Below are 21,439 nucleotides of genomic sequence, written 5' to 3' on the forward strand. Positions count from 1 at the left end.
TGTCTGCTGCTTCTTCCCCCACCACCACTCTGTGGGCATTAGAGTACTGCCCTCAAATGGAAATAGTAATAGGAGCTTCTCAGTTCACCTTGGTGAATATTTTTCAGCTCCAGCCACTCTTACCTGTGCTGTCCCCGAGGGCTCTGTCCTGGGTCCTATTCTGTTCTCATTGTATCTGTTGTATCCTACCGTTGGGGTAGCACTTGCCAAATTGTTTGAATGATATCAAAGTAGGAGTTATTTTCAGACAACCTGACCTAGTCGGTGACTTTGTTGGCCTTCTTGACCCTTTTGCATCTACAAATCTATCTTTTGTTAATAACCTTAATGTGATTTTTGACAGCTTTTAGAAATTTGATAAACAGTTCAGTTCAGTTACATCTGACTTTTATCCGAGGAAATCAATCCCTCATGGCATGCCTTTATAAACTCTTGGGTAAACTACTGTAATTTGTTTTATGCAATTGTAGAACAGTTGTCTCTTGGTCGCCTGCAGTTAGTTTAATGTAGCTGCTCGTCCTCTCACTGGAAACAAGATCTCATAGAGCTGATGCCGTCCTCCCTCCACTGCCTCTCTGTCCATTTCAGGATTGATTTTAAGATGTTATGGCTTGTTTCAATGGGCTGGCGCCACCTTATTTAGTAGAACTCTTTCATCGTTACTCTCAAGTTAGACTACTGAAGTTGGCCAATCAAATGCTCGTAAATGTTCCCAGAACTAGAAACTAAAACAGTGGGGAAGTACGGCTTTGAAATCCCTGCCAAAGACTTGTTCACATTGGCACTCGACTTAGCTTGACACCTTGACTTCATCTCCTGGTGTAATGCAATTACTTTTCATGTACTGTGTTAATGGTTTTTCCTATACTGCCTGCTGTGTATTGATTGTTATTGTGCGCCTGTTCAGCACATTGGTTGTTTGCTATACAAATTGACTTAAATATAGTTTTGACACTGGTATTCCTAATCAAGATACATTTAGTGTAGGTCTTTTGTTCACCTTAACAAATCAAGCCTATATTATCTGAGATCCTACACTGTGAATTCAGGCTCGATATTCAGTTTAATTCCACCTGCAGCATGGCTCTCTTTCTTTTTTCTTCTAATCAATTCTTTGTCAGAGCTGCTTCTCATCTTCAGACTATGTGTAATTCACACCTTTTAACTCCTGCTATCACCTTTCACTTTCTTCCTTTCACACCTTTGAATCTGATTTCTTGTCCTCTGCCTCCTCGAGCCCTAACACTCCTCTACCTCTTACCGCCATCCACTCCAAAATATACATCCCCCTCTCTCTCTTTCTCTCTTCTCGTTTCATCTCTCCCTCCCTCCTTTCAGCCTTTTAATGTCAAAGACATTAAAGAGCTTTCCTGGAATGATAAATGTTTTATTAGGCCTCACTCTCTTTTTTGAAGGGTAAATACAAAGAGGAAGAGAGGGAAAAGTTCCTATCTCTGTCTCCCTCTTGACTTCATTTCCATATCTGTCAGTCTGCTCTCCTCTGTGACCTCTCTTCTTTGCTCATCTCTCCTCCTCCTCCTCTTTCATCCACTCTCTCCATTTCGCTCCCTCATGTCGCGTACTGGAAACCAGCAGCGATGCACTTGCTTCATAAATGCCTGCTAATCTCCAATGACAAAAATGAGCCCCAAGATGGAGAAAAACTGTGGAGAAAACCGCATTCATATCTTTTCACAGCTATAATGCTCTTCAGTGCGTCAACAACTGTCCTCAAAAAGCGGACAAGTGTCTTTGATCAAATCTTAAAGCTGCACAAACACATCTATGAGCCAGTGGGGGTTGCTGGTCGGACTTAAAAAGGACCTAACTCCTCTGCTGTACTGTTGCTGAATCTTATATATGGCCTGTAGGCTTGTAGATGATTGTATTTCCTGTGCTGTAATAGCTGTCTGTCCTCTGGGACGGCGTGTGTGCTCCCTGTCTCTGGCTCCCCTCGGCTGTGCTGCTGATTGCTCCTCCTTTCTGAAGAAATGGGTCACGATATGTGGGCTGCAGCTCGACACCTACTTCTACCTGTATTCAGGACAGCGTCTCGTATCGCTTGATGAAACTGACAGAGGAGGAAGACGCTACATTAAACACAGATTTTTTTTTAGCTAGAGTAGATGCGTGGCTCCATTAAGATGGCAATGCTTCACATAATGATGTTCCCTTTAGTATGAAAAGTAATAACTGCGTTGATCCCTTTACCCGTCCAGCACCAATGTGCAATGTTGCTTGTAAACCAAAACGTTGGTTAATGGCTAAATACCTCCAGAACTAATGGCCTTCCCGTGAGCCTAAGCTGCACTTTGCATTAAGTGCTAATTAGAAATCCAATAGGGGGGAAATCGTACATTCCCCAGACCTTTTATGAAACCTTTTATAAAGTTTATGTAACATTCATATTGTGCTAGACTCTCAATCACAAAACACTTAACAAACATTATTTTTTACCCAGTTCAAACTGATTCCTTACATTAATCCATTCATGACCAAAATATCTATACCTGCTATTGTACTTCATTCTGTGGCACAAAGGCAGTATTGACCTTGGTGTTGAAAATCTCATCAAACCAAATCAATAAATCATCAAAAATAACAGGCAGAGAACATTGTATTTATAATCAGGCATGCAGCTTTAAACCCTCTGTGTGAATCAACACAATCCAACAGGAGTTTGAGTAAAGATTTAAACAGGCCCTATTATGCTTGTTTCCTTTTCCCCCTGCTGCCTGAAACGCCTCCTTTGGACTCCTTTGTTTACTTCTGTAACACAGTGACATCGCTATGTAACTCTTGCACTTCAGTGCTCCAACAGATTTTACATGATAGACTAACATTCCAAAGCAGCTGACCAATCACAACAGAGCCGGCCAGCTAACCAATCAGAGCAAACCGGGCTCTGGTTTCAGACAGAGGGTGAAAAGAGGTGCTGCAGCACAGGCAGTATGAGAAAAATAAAGAGCTTTATGAACATTAAAGCATGGAGACATGTTTTGGACCAGAAAATGTTTCGATAAAGAACTTGTCAAATTTAACCTAAACTCAATATTAATATATTTTATACATTTTGAAAGAAGATTGACATGGGGAACATAGGTACCCTCCAAATGCTAACACACTAATCAGAGATGGTGAACATTATGATTGCTGAACAGAATGGTAACATTGTCATTGTAGGCGTTTAAGCATCTCAGAGCCCCCCTGTGTATGTGAGAACATATGGTTAGCTTGTCTGCAAAGTCGTGTTTTTCATTCCTCTGAACTCTATGTAAAAGTGTTGCACCTTTCACCCTCCTATCTGCTGCCTGCTGTGCACCAGATACAGATTGAAAGCTGGATATGAAGCATCCAAAACACAATTTCCACTCTCCTCAACTCCTGCGCTGTCAGTGACCCCTCCCCCTCTATGTGCTCTCACACATCCTCCATGTCTTTTTCATGTTTGCTGCAAAATCCAATATTACTCAGCTTTGTTCCATTCGATCCAGGAAGGTTGACATATTTTCTTCGCAGCTTTATTTTGTGCCATAATTGCTCCGGCATTGTCCATTAATACACGCTCACAAAAACCCGGGAGACCACACTCAGGAGCAGCTCTACAGCATGGAAACCATTTCCTGCATTTCCCCTCGGTTATCCTATTAGGCTATGGGGACATGTGATTGGTATGCTAACCGGGCCCGGACTAATGATGCATGGCGCTGTAGCCCCTGGTTAGACTTCACGGAACAGAGGAAACCAGCCAGGCGCTTGTGTACGCTGCTCCACGCCGCACTAATCGGTCATCCCCTGAAACATTACGCACGTCAGAGTGGGTTGGATTGGCCCAATTAGAGAGCTTTGATGGAGAACACACCTGTTTATACACCCTACTCTTACGCATCTTTCATTTGCCTCGTTCTTGTCTGGGAGGCTTTCTTATCAAGGTGAGTGTAATTTAATTTAGAACCCGAGCCCTTCCCGCCGTCCGCACACAATTTTGCTGATTATTCTGAGGAACGGCTCCAACAATGGCTCTGCTCGAACAAAGGAGCTGAAATAATGGCTCACACCCCCATCACAATTTTAAAAAGGCTCTCACCGGCCTCGTTCTCCATCCTCACTGATGTCGGAATTCATTGTGGATGTAGTGTGTGTGATTGTGTGTGTTTGTGTGTGTGGCTGCTTTTGTGCGTTTGACCCTGGAGTTCAAGGACAGTCTTCTATGTGTTGCCTCTGGCTGCTCCTGTCTGTACCCAAGTGGTGTTTATTTAAGGGGCTCATCTACCACACACACACACACACACACACACACACACACACACACACACACACACACACACACACACACACACACACACACACTAATACAGGCTCAGGTGCACACACAGTGCCCTAACCTTGTGCTCTGAAACACATCACCCCCAGTTCTACATCTGGAGTTTCTATTCTCTGTTTCCAATAATGCTCTCCATCACACACACACACACACACACACACACACACACACACACACACACACACACACACACACACACACACACACACACACACACACACACACACACTGTCCTGAAGCTCACAGTTTGTCCTGCAACCCTGCCTCCCATCCTCCTGGATTAATTACTCTCCTTGCTGCCTGTGATCCCCGAGAGCGTCTGAGTCACGTTAGCCGGCCTCTGCTTCTCGCTGGTGGGCACGGAGATGGCAGCGCTCACCCATTCATCACCGTGACTTTGGGAAGGGAGACACGAGGGATGGGGTGCGTGGGCGAGTTAGAGTAAGAGAGAGGGGGGGAGATGGTGGAAGTGAAGGTGAGAGAAAGGAGGCGGGAGAAGGCGAGCGGAAAAAGCCAGGTCCCTGCTGACCAAGGCCCTGATTAAAAATTAAAAGTGTTGCCTTTTCGCCAGTTCCAGAGGTCCAGATTTGTAATACGGATTGCCGAGGTGAGTCTCGGTGGAGGAGGAGGGGTCAGGTGGCTGGAGGGGAGCACAGGGGCTTTGGGAGTGCAGGATTAGGGAGGCGAGAGGGAAAGTAGGGGATGAGACACATCTTTACCTGGAGATAAATTGCCCGACTTGGCGCCGGGCTGGGACTCTCCCTATTGTTTCCCTGGCAAAAAAACATTGGCACATTCATTTTTTATTCTGTCGTAGATGTCTTTTTCACAGTAAATGGATGAAGGCTGGGGTTGGAGGGGTGGGAGGAGAGGGGGAGGAAAGTGGGAGGAAAGGGAGGGCAGCACTGAAGGTTAGAGCAGCTCTAATTAATGGACACAAAAAGGAAAGTAAAGACAGATAGGGGATCGAAAGAGAAACTGTGCTGCAGAATGAGTGAGTGAGTGAGTGAGTGAGTGAGTGAGTGAGTGAGTGAGTGTGTGTGTGTGTGTGTGTGTGTGTGTGTGTGTGTGTGTGTGTGTGTGTGTGTGTGTGTGTGTGTGTGTGTGTGTGTGTGTGTGTGTGTGTGTGTGTGTGTGTGTGTGTGTGTGTGTGTGTGTGTGTGTGTGTGTGTGTGTGTGTGTGTGTGTGTGTGTGTGTGTGTCAGCCCTTGGTGAAACTGATAACTTATCAGACTATTTGTGTTCTGGTAAGTAAGCCATAAACTGTGCAAAACAAGTGTGTGTGTGTGTGTGTGTTTGACGGGGGGGGGGCAAACAAGGGGGTTCAGCTTGTGGGGTGAGGCAGCAAAGACAAGAAAGAGGGGTTGGGGGGTGAGGTGTGTCTCAGCCATTCAGGAAGCGTAGGCGTTCGTCTTTCATCTCCTCTCTCACACAAACAACAAAGAGGCTCTGAGAGGGTTTTCTCCCCCCCATCATGTACAATACCCTTTGTTAACGCTACCCTATTTATAATCACGCAGGTTGAGAAGCGCTGCAGCATCATTTAATTAGGCGGGTGTTTACATACAAACTCAGGGAAGTACATGGCTGAGAAACCCAACTGTATGGTAGGGATCTGGAAGGAGACGGAGGAGAAGCGCTCTCGGAGGCAGAGGTTATATTTTCCAGCTGTAAAAAAGGAGGAGATCATTAAAGCAGTTTCTTCTTTTGTACGACCCTCCCCTTACAAAGACAGTAGTACAAAGAGAAATCAAGTTGTGCAAAGTCACATAGTTACTGATGAAAGTGGTGGATGCTTATTTACACAATGCTTCATGTCGAACAGCGCACGCAGCAGCACGGAGCAACAGAGCAGCAGAGATGGTGTAAGCGCTCATCAAGCCCCTCAGCCTCCTGTAGGCAAAAGTTTAGGAGTGCCGAACATGGAATTATTATTTGAGCACTTAAAATGTTTGTAGTGTTGATCATTATTTTATAGTCTTTTACTCTCACCAATTAAGCTGTTTGACTCACTTTTACAATAACTGTGAGGTACCTAATTCTATTCTATTTTAAGAAATAAGTAAATATTTTCTGAGCTACCATCTCCCACGTTGATGCCTTTAACCCATCAGGGGGAGATGAATAAACAGCACGGTAATAGGAAATACTCACTTATGTCTTCTATGTGAAAAGACCTGAAGGAGTAGATTTGGTAGGATTACGCCTTTCTTAAATTGAAAGGAGTAATAACATTTTCCGTTGGTGTTCGGACTTCTCTAATACTCTCAATCTAAAAGCACAACTCAACCTACAATGTGATTGGTTGATCCTTTATTCGCAATGTGAAATCTTTGGATATATATATATATATACATCCGGAAAAAATAAAGAGACCACTTCAGCATTATCAGTTTCTCTGGTTTTATTTTTTATAGACATGTCTTTGAGTTACTTGATTTTTTTTCTTTTTTCTTTTGTATTCTTTAAACTACTGAAAACATTTCTCTGTGTTGGAATTCAACAGATACTGGAATGGCTGCCATACATGTAGAGATAAAGATTTAAGAAAAATGTGGAGTGGTCTCTTATTTTTTCAGGGGCTGTATATGATGAAAAAAGAATATTATGCATGACAAAAACACCAGTTAAAAAATGAGATGGTGTGAATAGTGCTGGGCGGTATAGCGTTTTATCCCGAATACTGTGAACCCTATACCATATGATATTTATTGTTTATATACCACAATATAAAAGTGGCGAAAAGCACTCGAGCCTTGGGTCTCCTTTCACTGCCGCACCGCTGAAATGCATGCTGGGGTACAGCGGCAAGCGTAGTAGCAGTAGCATAACATGTGAAGCTAGTGTAAAGATGGACACTGAAGAAAAGGAGACTTGAGATGGAGATACGTATTTATGACACAAGTAGAACTTTTGCAGGGAGAGGAGCTGTGTCTGTCGTCTGGAGGTTATTTAGGATTAAAAAAAATCTCATGTGGACCAAACAAACCTTTATTGCAAATGTTGCCGAACTAAAATTGTTGCCCGAGGAGGTAAGACAAGTAATTTACTGCACCACCTCAATGGAAAGCAGGAGTATGAGGAATGTATAAAAATACGATCTGCTTCAACAAGCTACGCTGGTGAAATGCCTTTCTGAAATGTTGCAGCTGTTTCATGCATCCTGATTCCCTGGCCACATAAGACTCACGAGGGCCACCACTGATCAGGTGTTTTTTTTTTTTTGTGGGGCCAAAACGTATACATGTAAATACATTTCCAATCATTGAAACATAAAGAAATAGCTGGCCTAGCTTAGCATAAAAACTAGAAGATTGAATGAAATGATCCAATGTACAATCTTTGTATGAAAGCCACAGGGGAGTGAAGGAGACAGTAAACAGAGAATACAATATTGGATACAAGTGTGACAATCAGCCTGGGTTAGTTTATTATCCATCAGCACATCAGGATAGTAAATACATACAAAAGGCATTTCCCAAAATCACTCACACTTATGTTAAAAAGAAAATATTATCATGATCAGTAGTAATATGTGTATCAGAAATAGCAGTAATAGTTGCAGTATTTCCTTAAATTCTATGCACTTTCTAAATCATATCTTCCCATGACAAAGTGCTCACTGAATTAAATACACCACCTCGTTGTTTCCTCTCTGTTGCCTCTAGGTGTTTTTGTTTATCCTCGCTGATGTTTTTCCACACGAATTCCTTCATCACCTTGCTGAATTTAAAAAGCAGATTATGCCATGCACCGTAATGACAATTTTCAGGAGATGCAATGATGTGGTAAATTACAGCAGTGGAACATTTAGAAGTCCTGTAAAAAGGTGTAACCCGATTTGATGTTTGTAGCCGTAAAGGATGTTTGTGCTGCACTAAGCCAAATGCATTTTTCAGATGTCAAAATACAGCATGGGGATCTCTGCTCTGCTGTTGTGCTGATTGAATTTGGTGCCAATCATGCTTTTGTGTTTTGAAAAACCCAGAGATGCTTCTACTTCCTTCTGCGATGTTAATATGCTGATTCGATGTTAATGTGCCGTCATGCTGAAGCAAAAATACTTGCTTTCAGATTAAAAGGGGTTTATGGGCAGGAAGGGATTTCTTTCTGTTGGAGATCAGAAGTCCTCCTCTTCGCCTTTTGGTTTAGAGATTAATTGTTTGGCTCTTTTGTTCCATAAACTGACATAATCCCAAAATCTCAGGGCATCTGGTGTGTTAGTAGGAAGAGACTTCAGGGGCGTTGTTAAAGTCATTTACTGGGGATGGTGCCATATCAGTATTTTACTGTTGTGTAGTTAAATAGCCATGGAGAATAAATACTCCTACCCCTAGCAACTGAAGGGGAAAAAAGAGTATAAGCTTTAGTGTTTGGGGCTCTTTCTTCCAGCTGCTTGTCTGATATATTACATTTGAGCTTCAGTTAATCAGATTAAACTATCCCAATGACCTCAATTTTATACTTCTCATCTCATACATTTTAAAAAAAAAAGTTTTACTCTTTGGAGCATGGCAATGGCACTTGGTCCTCGGGTGGTGCCATTCCTGAAGTCCAACTCTAGTGTGTTCATGAGCTTTAAGTTGTAATGTTACAAAACAATATGCATGCTACAACCCAGCAGCTATTGCACAAATTAACAAATCGTAGTAGCGTCACACAGATGCCTATTTGTTTATTTATTTATGAATTTTAAATGCTCATGTTTGTGCTAGTGCTCTTATTTTTCAATGTTTTGAGATTTGACAGAGCAGGGCTTTTATTGTACGTTTATTAGTCCTTTTATTAGACATGTGTCTGTGTTTGTTTTTAGAGCGTGTCAGGATGGATCCCTTGTCTTTTTATCTGCAAACTAAATCTCTCTACAAGTACAAATAAAGAACCTGAACCTGAACAAAGATGCGTCGTACGTTACTCAGATCCATCAACCCAACATTTACTTTTGTCCGCAATTCAAGTTTTCCCTAAGTAATCTCGGGAAGTCCTGTCCCAACATTTTTGCGGAATTCAAACGTTGTTGTTCCTACCTTAGGTGCAGTCACAGGAATGTGTTATCTAGCAATGCTAACGAATTGAAACACAATTTGTGTATCCGCACTGTGATTTGGATTTGACCAAACCTTTTGTGGGTTTTCCCTCGGCCCAAGACCAATTGAAACACCTTATCCCTCACCCGTTTCTCACATCAGTGTTGCAATTAAAAACAGTAAAACTGCTGGGTTTTAAAGTGTTAACTGAGACATTGTTGCATATTTTCTTTGAGATATTGGACCTCTTCAAATAACTTGCTCTATTTCTCTGAAAATAAACTATACATGTGCTGCAGACAAACCTAAACAGCACCTAATTATTTGGTGCCTGATTCCCAGATTAAATGACTCATTATTACTTCAAAACAGAACAGACGAACCCTTTGAGAAACCACATTTGCTGAAGTTGAATTTAGTTGTCCATCACATTCACTCGGCTGCTTTGGAATACCTGGATTCAGCTTCTACCCTGCTATGTTCTCTCAATGTGTCAATTTTCTGTCAGAACAGCAGGCTCCTTTGTGTTTTCTACATGACACACTAAACGTCAGTGACGCATAACGGTTTCTAAATGTAGAAAAAGTCTCGACATCAAGGTTTAGCAGATACAAGATTACAGCAGGTACAAAGAATGTAAGACTGTATGTGATCATGAAGGATGGAAGTAGCAGATCCGCTGTCAGCTACATCATGAGAGCTTTACATGCAGGCATACTGCAAAAAAACTCACTTTATGATTTTTAAATGAGCCTCGCAAACGCTGTCTTAGTTCATTCTTCTTTTTTGTTTTATTGCTGGCTTCCTGTGGTCGTCAGTGCGATCAGGGATTCTTCCAGTTGAAACAGCCGTACACTGATACAGTCTCTGTTATCTTCTGACGTCTGGCTCCTCAAGCTGTCTCCTTGCTTTGCACTAGCTCCTTTCATCTTGTTGCGGTTACCCAGCATTTCTTTAGTTTTTGGAGACAGCTGCCTCCTTTTCCTTCACAAGCTCTCTGCTCTGTGTCTTCACTCTGATAACTTTCCCAGTTTAACTGAGTGTCTCTCAGTCGATTTGTCAAACATAGTTAAATCAGCATAAATCGATTCCTCCTCCCTCTTTTCAGTAGCCTATTTCAGTAGTTTCAGATTTTTCTCGCTCCTCGCCTGTCTGACCCTGTCCTGATACCTCCCTCCTCGGTGACAGCTAAACCCAAACCTGTTAGCCTGTTGCTGTAAGACTCAACATGTTGTTCCCATCTTGTATTTTGTTAATTATTCTGTCAGCCGCCAATAGCTCAGCTACCGCTTTTATTTTTCCAGCTCTACTTTTTAACTGCTGCCGGTAAAAAGAACTCCACATTTTCATGTTCCACATCAAAGTCTGTTTGCATTTTATTTCTCCCTGGGGCTGTTCTCCTTTTCACAAAGTTAAAACTAAAGTTGATACATCCGGCTGAAATTGAAAAGATTTTATTAATTTTTAAACCTTTTTTTTCTCTTAATAAACCCTTGACCCTCACACAAGCTTTTCCAGTGTTTACGAACGCATTTGGATCCTCATCATAACATGGGAGAGAAAGAAACACAAACACAAACACTCCATTTGATTCTTTTACAATAAATCACCTTTGAGTAATCTTGCAGTAGCAGTAGACCATCTCACACACTGTGTATCATTAAAGAATGAGATGAAATAATTCCAAATTAATTATTAAAACAGCGAGGCACTGGCCTTTCTAATCTTTTATTAAACTCAGCTTGTATTAATTAAGACGGAAGGTAGGATTTGTTCTCCGCAGTGCACTACACACTCACAAGCATCAAGGGGGTAGAGTGTAACTTAATGAGTGCAGTGTGTGTTATTATTAACCTCTGATATTCGGAGGTCACTTTGACAACAACACTGCAAAGCACCGGAGCCTGTAGCTGTAAGTCGGACACGAGGGATACAAATCTGACATGATAGTTTTAATATCTTTTTTTTGAATATCCTCTGAGAGTTCTCTGTCTTGCAGCAACTCCACATCACGATGAAACTAGCGGCCAAGTCATCACTCCTCCTGCTCCCTCACTGTTTTCCTCCATCTCTTCCTCTCCATCGCTCACACTCCTGCTTTCTCTCTCTATCTCACACTGTGCATCCATCTGTTTCAAGAACTTCAAAAACACTGTGTACCCCCCTCGCTGCTTTTCTTTGTAAGTTCACTCCAGTTCAGTTTATTGCTCTTTTATGTTCTAAAAGCCCGACTTCAAAAAGGAAAGAAACTCATCTTCCCTTACTTTTTACGCGCTGGGTGAAATGACTATGCAAATATTTCTTCTATAGCATTTTGTTAGCGTTTGAAAGCAAGCCGCGGCAGAATTAAGCTGATGCATGGGCCTGATGCATTGCAAACATGAAAGATGGACTGAGGGTGAGTGAGTGGGAGTATTCATCTTCAACCACAGGGTCTACTCAGGGATGCATATTTGATTAATAGAGCTTGGATGCTTGATTTGGAGTGGAATACTCTACCTGTGTCTGTCGTGACCTCTCTTATCTTGCCTCCACTCTGAGGCTGTTGCCTTTTTACCCCGGTCCTCAAATCTCAACCCTAGAGTGCAACAAGAGCTGTGTGTGTGTGTTGGGGGAACATGTTTTACTCATGTTGTGGGGACATACATCTGTCTACACACTCACATTGTGGGGACCCGTCTTCCATCTTGGGTACAAAAAGGTCCCCATCATGTGAATTATTGCATTTTTGGGTTAGGAATTGTTTTCAGGATTAGGGTAAGGTTGGAATTGTCAAAACAATATAAGAAAATGCCTTTGAAGCTGGATTTGGTTATTTGGTGATTGACAAACTTCAATTGTGAAGCTGTTCATTCACACAGGAGAATAAAACATTTAACAAAGTTATTTTATATAGACTATTTATTTATTTGAACACAAAACATGATATATCATGAAATATGTCGTTAAGAAGGTACGATATAAGTGATATTCGATTAGATTAAGACTTTTGACTTACCGCCACTGGTTAGGGTAAGTCTACAGGAAATGAGTGTAAGTCAATGCAATGTGCTCTCAAGTGATTGAAACATGATTTTGTGTGTGTGTGTGTCCTGCCTCTCTGTCTCTGTCTGCGAGCTAGAAGTGAATCCATTATTGGAATAGCCTTTCACTTTCTGAGTGGTAGAGATTTCTCTGAGTCCGCAGATGTATTTATTTTGAGTGCGAGGTGAGCGTTTGATTGGGGTGTCAGGTCTCTCTCACCCCGTGGCTGAGTTTTGGCGAGAGGTGTGTGCGATGTGTCTCGCAGCTCTGGCACCGCTTGACTCCGGCTGCCTTTGAATGCAGCTTCAAAGCCTGCCTCGCTGAATGTTTCTCTCCACACGTACTGGCACTATTCGCCAACCCCCCTCCTCTTCCTACCCCTCCACCCTCCAGCCCTCTGCTGGGTTTTTCGAGTTCACTTTTGCCCTTGTGTCCATCCACCCTCACCGTGTCCTCTACTCTGTCGTACACCGACTCCTCTGGCAGCGTCCGTTTGCCGGACTGAGATGGAGCTCGGCTCAACTTTGACCTTGTCAAGGACTACAGGGCAAGAAATCAATGGAGTCAATGGTGGAAGACAGAAATATGGAGGCAGAGGAAGCAGCCGGTGATATTCTGTATCAGGAGGGGCCGGGAGCATTGGTCCGTGTGCATGTCCAGAGATACTTTTTTTTTGGATCTGGCATATTGTTATTGGGTTATTGGGCTTATTTTACAATAGCTTAAATTATGATGATTCACTTTATATATACTGTAAATGGATATTAATACAATCATAAAGATCTCCGTTTCTAAAACTGATATTTCACAATTCTCATAATTAAAGTGGTACAAACACAATCCCATTTTCCCAGTTGATGCTATCATCACTAAAATGATTTTCACTAAGTGTTTTTTTTATAATTATTTATTTACATTATTATGATCAACTTCTGTCATTAAAACAGAGACACTTGTTCAAAGAAATAAACCTAGAGCTGAAAAGTTGACTATACTAATCCATTAGTCCATCTACAGAAAATCGCCATTACTGGTTACCAAACTTGTCATTTAAAAAAAAAAAGTAAAGCGGAGAAAACACTGTAAAATATTACGTTTTACTTCTCTTCACATCAAAAATTTCTTTGGGTTATGGATGGACAAAAATATAATTTTTCAACATTTTCTTACATTTTATAGACATTTTGAGACTGGAAACACTTTTTCTCTGAACTACTTCAATTTGTGATTGATTGACAATAGTGCTTTGCTAAAGAAGGCTAGTGTGGTTAGAAACAGGAACAAACAGAAGATAAAACAGGAGTAAAACAAACCATAAGGGCCACATCATCAGTGTTCTCACTTTCCCTTTTACCTCAAAATAAAGAAGTTTTGATGAACTGGACAAACTGTTTTCAACTTTTGATCGATGAGTGTCTGGTCACCTTTATGTTTCAAGCAGTGTTGTCACATTCCCAGATTTAATATTTGTCATTGGTATTACAATGTTACCCTCCGTTTAAAAAAAATGTGTCTCCCCATCTATAGTCATTTCTTTTATGGGAAGCTAACAACAGGTAATAAGACAAGTCGATGGATTTTCAATGCTTGTTATTTCATCCAGCTGTGGAGAAACATGTTCCTGAAGCAATTGGGAGTCAGATAAATAAATGTAAAAGTGTGTGTGTGTGTGTGTGTGTGTGTGTGTGTGTGTGTGTGTGTGTGTGTGTGTGTGTGTGTGTGTGTGTGTTTGTGTTTGTGTGTGTGTGTGTGTGTGTGTCTAGCTGTAGTCCTTACACCTGACTCACACCTTGCTCTCCCGCCATGGTTTGCCAAATGTTCGCCAAATGTTCGCCCACACTGTCACCACCTGGCTGCTGCTGTGCACTGTGTGATTGCATTGTGTACGTCTGTGTGCATGCGTGTGTTGTGTGTGAGGCGGCCCGCTCTCTAACAGATGGAGTAACCTAATACAAGTCTCATTTCTGCCCTGCTGTCCATTGGCCCTCATGGTCTGCTGGTGATGCTATCAGGGCCTTACCAGCATCCTGCCTGCTTTGTTCCTGGAACCAGCCTGCCCCTCCCAAGCCCTCATAACCCCCCCCCCCCTCCCCCCGCGTGCCCTGCCTCGCCTTTGCTGACTCCCGTAAATGTGCATGATACCCAGATTTAAACACACACTGATCCTGCAAGAGTAGCTGGTTAGGTGGAGCTGCTCCGTCTCGGGTTACCAGGGGCAAGTTGCTCTTTGGGAGTGAAGTGTGTCTGGAAAAACAACTTATTGTTTACAATCAATGAACAGATGATGCTTTTGTTGTGGCTCATAAAATCATAACTTAATGCAAAGCATGCTGGGAGGTGTGTCAGGCTTATCTTAATGTATAGAGGGTTAGACATAAATAGTTATACCCTGCTAAACATTTAATAATTAATTTCACATTAAGATTTACATTTTTCATCCAATACATTTATTTATTTATTTTATGTTATTACTTTAATAACAAATGTTGTGAACTTTGCCAGGTAAGGTGGCCGACAGGTGCAAATGCTCTACAACGGCCCAAAACAGAAACGCGCGGCTCTTTCAAAAATGATGCAAATATAAAAGCACAAATGCGCCGCGTTTATTAAAAGCAAATAAAAAATGCTGCAAATAACAAAACGCAGCAAGAAACTCAAAACACAACTTTAAAAATGCGGCCCGGTCCCAGTGTGCATGCTTTGTTAAGTTGGTGAACGTTTTGTAAATCCTACTCATGTGTTGTCAGTTTGCATGAGTTTTGGCTCATTTGTGTTATTTAAATTGCATTGTTTTTTTAAACTGGAGCATGGTTCTCCAAATGGCAGTGTTTTGGGTTTGTTGTACCACATTTCCACCTGTTGGCCATTGTAGAATGAAGCTGAAAAGTTCTATAAAAATTGAAACACGGCATGTCAAAACTCAAAACTGACTGGTGTTAACATCTTCTTAAATAATCATTTTATTAATAAGGACTACCAGAGCAGCAGAATAAATCTTAAATTCTACGTATACGCTTTTACAGAAATGTTTTTTTATAACATATAATTTCTTAGTAATTGTAACTGGTTTCAATTACATTTATTTGTAATTTATTTACCTAATTATGTAGCTTGTTTTTCCCAAACTGTTTTTATATGATTGATTAAGATTGATTTGTTATTTGTACTGCACTATATGAAGCCCAGCCCATGTTGGCCTTCACATGGACACTGGACAACAAAAAACCAGGATGGTCACATGACCAAATTATTAATAGAGTGTTTGTATTTTCTATAAATCTTTAATACATCAAAAAATGTTGTCAAGTCCCTGTTTTATAGGGTAATGAAGTCAAAAAAGGAAATACATTCTTCACAAAAACTAATTGGTCAGGTTTTTACTGCAGACATTTTGACCATAATGTCCAAATTTCACAATTGACCAGCTAAAGAAAAGTCGCATGTGTTGCATCAAAACTGGCACTTCAAAGACACATGGTTTCCACCTGACACAGTGCTGGCATGTGTCTTTGTCTCCTGCCAGTCCTCCTGCTGCGTCCCGGACAGCTTCTGTTTTGTCACCGGGACCAGCTGGCTGCGGCTTCTCCATCCATCTCCGTGGCGGCTAGAGGTGACACGCCATCAGCCAAATGGATTAGTCTCATTGGCTGGCTAATTTATTGATGTTTTCCTCTCCTGAGGGTAATCGGTGTTGGGCCGCTGATTGATGAGCTGCCTGTCTGCCACCTCAGCGTCGGTCAGTCAGTCGGTCGGGCCTGTTATGAGCTGCAGAGTTGACTTATGTAACACCCAGACTGACAGCCTCCTGGACATCAAATATGCCCATTTGACAGGTCCATTCATAGATTATGTGAAAGCCTGTTTAATGTCAGAGCTTGAGTCTCTTAGAGCTTTTAGGTGTCAGAAATAAGTGACCCCACTTTGACAGATTTATTAGATTTCTTTAAGACTAGCTGGACTTGATCACACTTTAAATGAGGGCTTTGATTAATGACATGATATGTAGAGGGCGGCAGAAAATGATGATTTAAATAAATACATACTAAAATCCTTTTCTCTTTGTATTTTTAAAGTGTAGTATTATTATTTTATTTTTTATTTAGTTATATTTTCATTCTTATTTTTTATGTATATAATTTTTTCTTATATTTTTTATGAATTATTTGGATGGTGTTTGTAGAGCACTTTGTATCCTTTAGTGTATGAAGAGTGTTATATAAGTAAGGTTTGATTTGCTCATGATAGACCGCTCACAATTTAACGCTGCAGTTTGACGGTATCAATGCTAATGCAGTTTTGCCTGTTGCCTATTGGAGATAATTTAGTGGATATCCATATTTTAATGCACGAGGAAGCTGAGAGGCCTAAAGTCCTTGGAGTAAACATTATCTGGCTGATGAAATAAGTGGACTGAGGTAAGAGACATTTCCCTCTCTTGCTGATGTGTCTGGTAAAAAGCCTTCAGTCTCTGTGGAGAAACCATTTTCCAGCAGCCAGCCTTCTGTCTCCATTTGTGACACGGACAAAATAAATGCTCCTGCTAATTTTAAGCATGACCCAATGTTTTCCTGCATGCTCCAGCTCTGGTAATGTGTGCCCTTGACCTCCTACAGTAGTATCCCGGACGTCACTGGCCCCTATCCCCTCCATTAGAGGATACCTGATCCCGCTCAGGCTTTCACTGATGAAAGAGGACGAGCAGCATGCGTAGGAAATGGGCTCGCAATGGTTCCTACTATGACCCGGGGTACTCAGAGCCATTGAATTGCATTTATGAATAGCCCTCTAGTCTTTCTCTTTACCATTACAAAGTGGCTCTCCTCTTTGTGGTGTAAGAGATACTACAGGTAGCAGCTGAATCACAGGGTTTGATGAAAGAGGCTTTTAAAGAATCAGACGAAAGAAGGAACAAACATCAAGAGAAGGATGTGCATTTCTCACCGACTTTCCATCAGTAAACAAAATATTAAAGGAATTACCGGGAGAAGACTTTGTATTTCTGTGCACCTCTGTTTGTGTGTGTGTGGGTGGGTCTTACATCCTCCCAGTCTGTCTCCCTGTCTCGGCTCGCAATCTGCACATCTGTCTGCTCATTGATCACAGAGGGGGAGTGCTTCTCTGTCGCAGCAGGACGGCCGTCGCCTGCAAATCTAAACAGATGTGTGCTGCTCCGGAGCATCCTCTCACATTCATCCAAACATCATTAAATGTTTTCTTTATAACCTTAATTAACCCAGCAACTGTTTTGCTGAGCACGAATGCTGTTTCATATTTATGCATTGATTGAAATTTACAACTGCAGCCTCATACTGTTTACAAAAAAGCAGTTCGGGAAATAAGTCACGGTTTGGGCTAAAATATTTTGTATGTTACATAACTAACAATACATACAGCTCCGGAAAAAATAAGAAACCACTCCAAGTTTTTCTCAATCTCAATCTCTACATGTATGGCAGCCATTCAGTGTCTGTTGAATTAACAACACAGAGAATATTGTATAGAATACAATAAAAATCATTTAAATCAAAGACAAATCTATAAATAGTAAATAGTAGAGGTTTTTTACTGAACAATCACTGTAAATATGGGTCGGAATAGATTTAACTATAGCGCTGTATATGGTGGTAGGTGGTCGGCTTTGATGTTTTACTTAACTAACACACACTTTGCAATGAATCCTAGTGAACCCCTAATTAAACCAGGTTCAGTTAAACCAGGATAAGTTGACACTGACCTAAAGTGAAAGTATTTTAGTAAATCAAACAACCTAAGATGTGTTTATAAACTATTTCCGACATGTGTATTGCCTTGAGTGTTCGTGCCATCTGTGTTTTCCCGCCAAACAGCCATTTTATCGACGGTACTGCCATTAGCTGTTGCTAGCTAGCAATGGGCACACACCTACCATTTATGTGCGATATGTACAGGGCAAGCTTTTGAATGATTTCAAACATTAGCAGGAAATAGACTTCCTCGCATTCATTTCCTCCCTGCTTTTATAGGTTGTTGCTGTAAGTAAACGGGCAAAAAGCTTCAAACAAAAGCAATTTCCAGTTAGATTAAAACATTTCCGAACCATATGGATGTTTCTTCACAGCCCCAACGTTTCCTCTGTTCGAATTCTTTCAATCCTTTCAAAAGTGATAAAGAAATGCTCCCCAGCAGCAGTTAGTGAGAGAGGGGGAAATGATGTCTATTCCTTTGCTCAGATATTTTCATATTCTCATACGGACCTCCCCATGTGCCTGAAATTGCACATTAGAAAAACACATTTTCTGTGCCACACAAAAGAGACCGAGGTATCGCACCATGCTGTCCGAGGACCCGGAGCTCTGTGTAGGCTGACGAGCTTGGTTTGACCTCCGAGGAGCATGAAGAGAAAGAAATTAAACTACCCAAGCAGGCAAAAATGAAATAACAAAGATGAAATGGCTTTTTTGTCTTTGTAGCACAAAACACAATAACTTCCCCTAACGCCTATACCAGCGCGCCCCCGCCCTCTCAAAGCAGTGGTCGCTATCACTTTCAACAAAGTGATGTAGGGGACTAGCTGCGGTATAAATGGGATTTCGCCATCCCTCGCTATTCTCCTGTCCAAAGCTGCATTCCACTGACTCTCAGCTCCCCTGCTAAGTTCAGTAATGGAGCTTTAAATCGTCCTGTGTTGTTGGGCCCTCACTTATTTTGCTGCCGGGTCGATGATAGAGCTCCTGCTTCTTGTGCCACCTTGTTGATAAGACTTCACTTTGTGCCTTGAAACGCCACTGATTATTTTCCCTCCTCACATCGGCCACGCACATCTCCCTCCTGCATGCTTTGTATGCTTTCCTCCCTGCCATCCTCTGCCGCTTGACTAATACATTGAGATTAAGACTCTCCTTTAAAGGGACTGTTTTAAAGTGAGCTCTGTTCTAGCTGCTTTTTAGTTTTACTCAAAGGTCAATCCCCAGATCTTGTTTTTCATCTTGCCCTCTTTATTTCACAAGCAATCGTGTATAATGCGGTTCTGTGTGTGAGCAGTTCCATTAGAGAAAACAACAGATTGAGAAAAACTGGGAGAAGGGAAATAGAGGCTGGCGTGGGAAGTTTTCTCCTGCTGTGATCGTTAGGGATGGAATAGATGTTTGGGGGGGAATTGCATCTTTTTGAGAGCTTCATGTTTTTCAGCCAAATTGCTGCCTACTTTTTGACAGCTTTGCAAAGTTGTTGTGATTACCGAGGCAGAGCATCACCTCCTGAATGGAACAGATATTGAAAAGGTGTCCTTGTTTTCACCCCGTCTGACTCCTTACACTTTCTCTCGCTGTCTTGCAGAGGCCTTCGATCTGGTGCTGCGTCATGGCCGTAACTTCACTCTGGCCATGCTGAAGTCGGAGTTCCCGGGCCTCGGAGGTGGAGCCCAGAGCTCTGTGGGGCAGCTCTTCTTGGACATGTCGCTCTACATTCTGGGCTCAGACTCCACAGTGGACAACATGGTGGCGGTGCTCTACGGTCGCCTCTTCCCCCTGGCTTACCGCCGCCTGCTTGGTGGCTCTGTATCCTCTGCGTCTGAGGAGTGTGTGAGAGGAGCCTGGAAGGAGTCCGGAGCATTTGGCCCCTATCCCAAACTGATGATGACCCGTCTGTCTCGCTCCCTCCTGGCCACTCGGGTCTTCCTGCAGGCGCTGAACCTTGGCATCGAGGTTGTCAACACCACGGACCACCTGCGCCCTGGCCGGGACTGCAGCCGGGCACTGCTGAGGCTCTGGTACTGCCCGCACTGCCAGGGCCTGCTGGGGCCGCCGGCCTGCAAAGGCTTCTGTCAGGCCGTGATGCAGGGCTGCCTGGGGGGGGCGGCCGAGGTGCAGCCTCACTGGAAGAGCTACGTCGACGGGCTGGGGAAGCTGGCAGGCGGCATGAGAGGAGAGCAGGACATCGAAGCTGTTGTTCTTAGACTGCCTTCAATGATCAAACTGGCTCTCAAGCACGCTGTCAACGCCCGCAGCCGCCTCACTGCCCTGGTGAGTCCAGAACACACACACACACACACACACACACACACACACACACACACACACACACACACACACACACACACACACACACACACACACACACACACACACACACACACACACACACACACACACACACACACAAACACGAACTGTATGGACAAATACAACAAGTTGCATTTTTTTGGGTGCGTTCCTAGGGATGGAGTGATCGTAGAGTCCATACAGTATTAGAACTTCAGTCCCATTCTGGCCGAGTCGACTGACTACCGGCTGAATTCCCGACTCAAAAATGGCATGAAAATAATTTACTGATATCCCTCTATGGCTTCTTAATTTAGTTGAACCTAATCAGAATCTGAGTTTTGCCAATAAGGTTTATACTTACCAGGAATTTGCTTTGGTGTTTAATGCTGCAAATAAAAACACAAGAAGATTTAGATATAAAAAAGAAGCAAACAACTATTACAAAAATAAAAGATAACATTTTCACAAGGACATTTGTATACAAAACATAATAATATATTGGCTCAAATGTATCCTGTTAGCATCAAAGGACTGACACGAGTAAGTTCGACCTTCACATTTCTGTCATCCAACAGAAATAGCGATGCATCGTGTGAGAGATGTAAATGTTCAATAATACCAAACTAAACTTGGACTGCAGCATCTGCCAGACTGTATACAGTTAATGTTGTGCTATATGTATATTTTTATCTGACTCAAATTGTTTTTCAGGTCAATTCTGTTGGACATAAAGCAATTGGGACCTTGCTTAACCAACACAGTTTCCATATAGTTTGCTAACTCTTGCAATACAATATTGGCCTTGAATGGTAAATGTGAGTTAAAGGTCTCCTATTATACAATGTTTGAACAATATGCTGTAGGGCCATATCTATACAAAAGATGCCTGTGAAGTGTTTTGCTCAAAATACCAAACAGATCACCTGTGTTGGGCAAGATACTTCCATAATGTAATACAGTACATATTACTTATTACTGTCTTTTTAAAGTAATAAGTTACATTACATTATTACTGTCTGTGAACTGTAATGCGTTACTTTGAG

General features: G+C 42.1%; 1 protein-coding gene across 1 annotated transcript in view; it reads left to right on the forward strand.

Annotated features, from left to right (window-relative positions):
- The window catches only part of gpc3 (glypican 3), a 112,400-nt gene that overhangs the window by 36,736 nt on the left and 54,225 nt on the right, over positions 1 to 21,439 (forward strand). Inside the window, exon 3 of the mRNA XM_063875986.1 lies at positions 19,690 to 20,375. Coding sequence (XP_063732056.1) covers positions 19,690 to 20,375 — 686 coding nt within the window. The remainder of the gene's footprint in view (positions 1 to 19,689; positions 20,376 to 21,439) is intronic.

This window comes from Eleginops maclovinus, chromosome 23, assembly GCF_036324505.1.
Source record: "Eleginops maclovinus isolate JMC-PN-2008 ecotype Puerto Natales chromosome 23, JC_Emac_rtc_rv5, whole genome shotgun sequence".
NCBI lineage: Eukaryota > Metazoa > Chordata > Actinopteri > Perciformes > Eleginopidae > Eleginops > Eleginops maclovinus.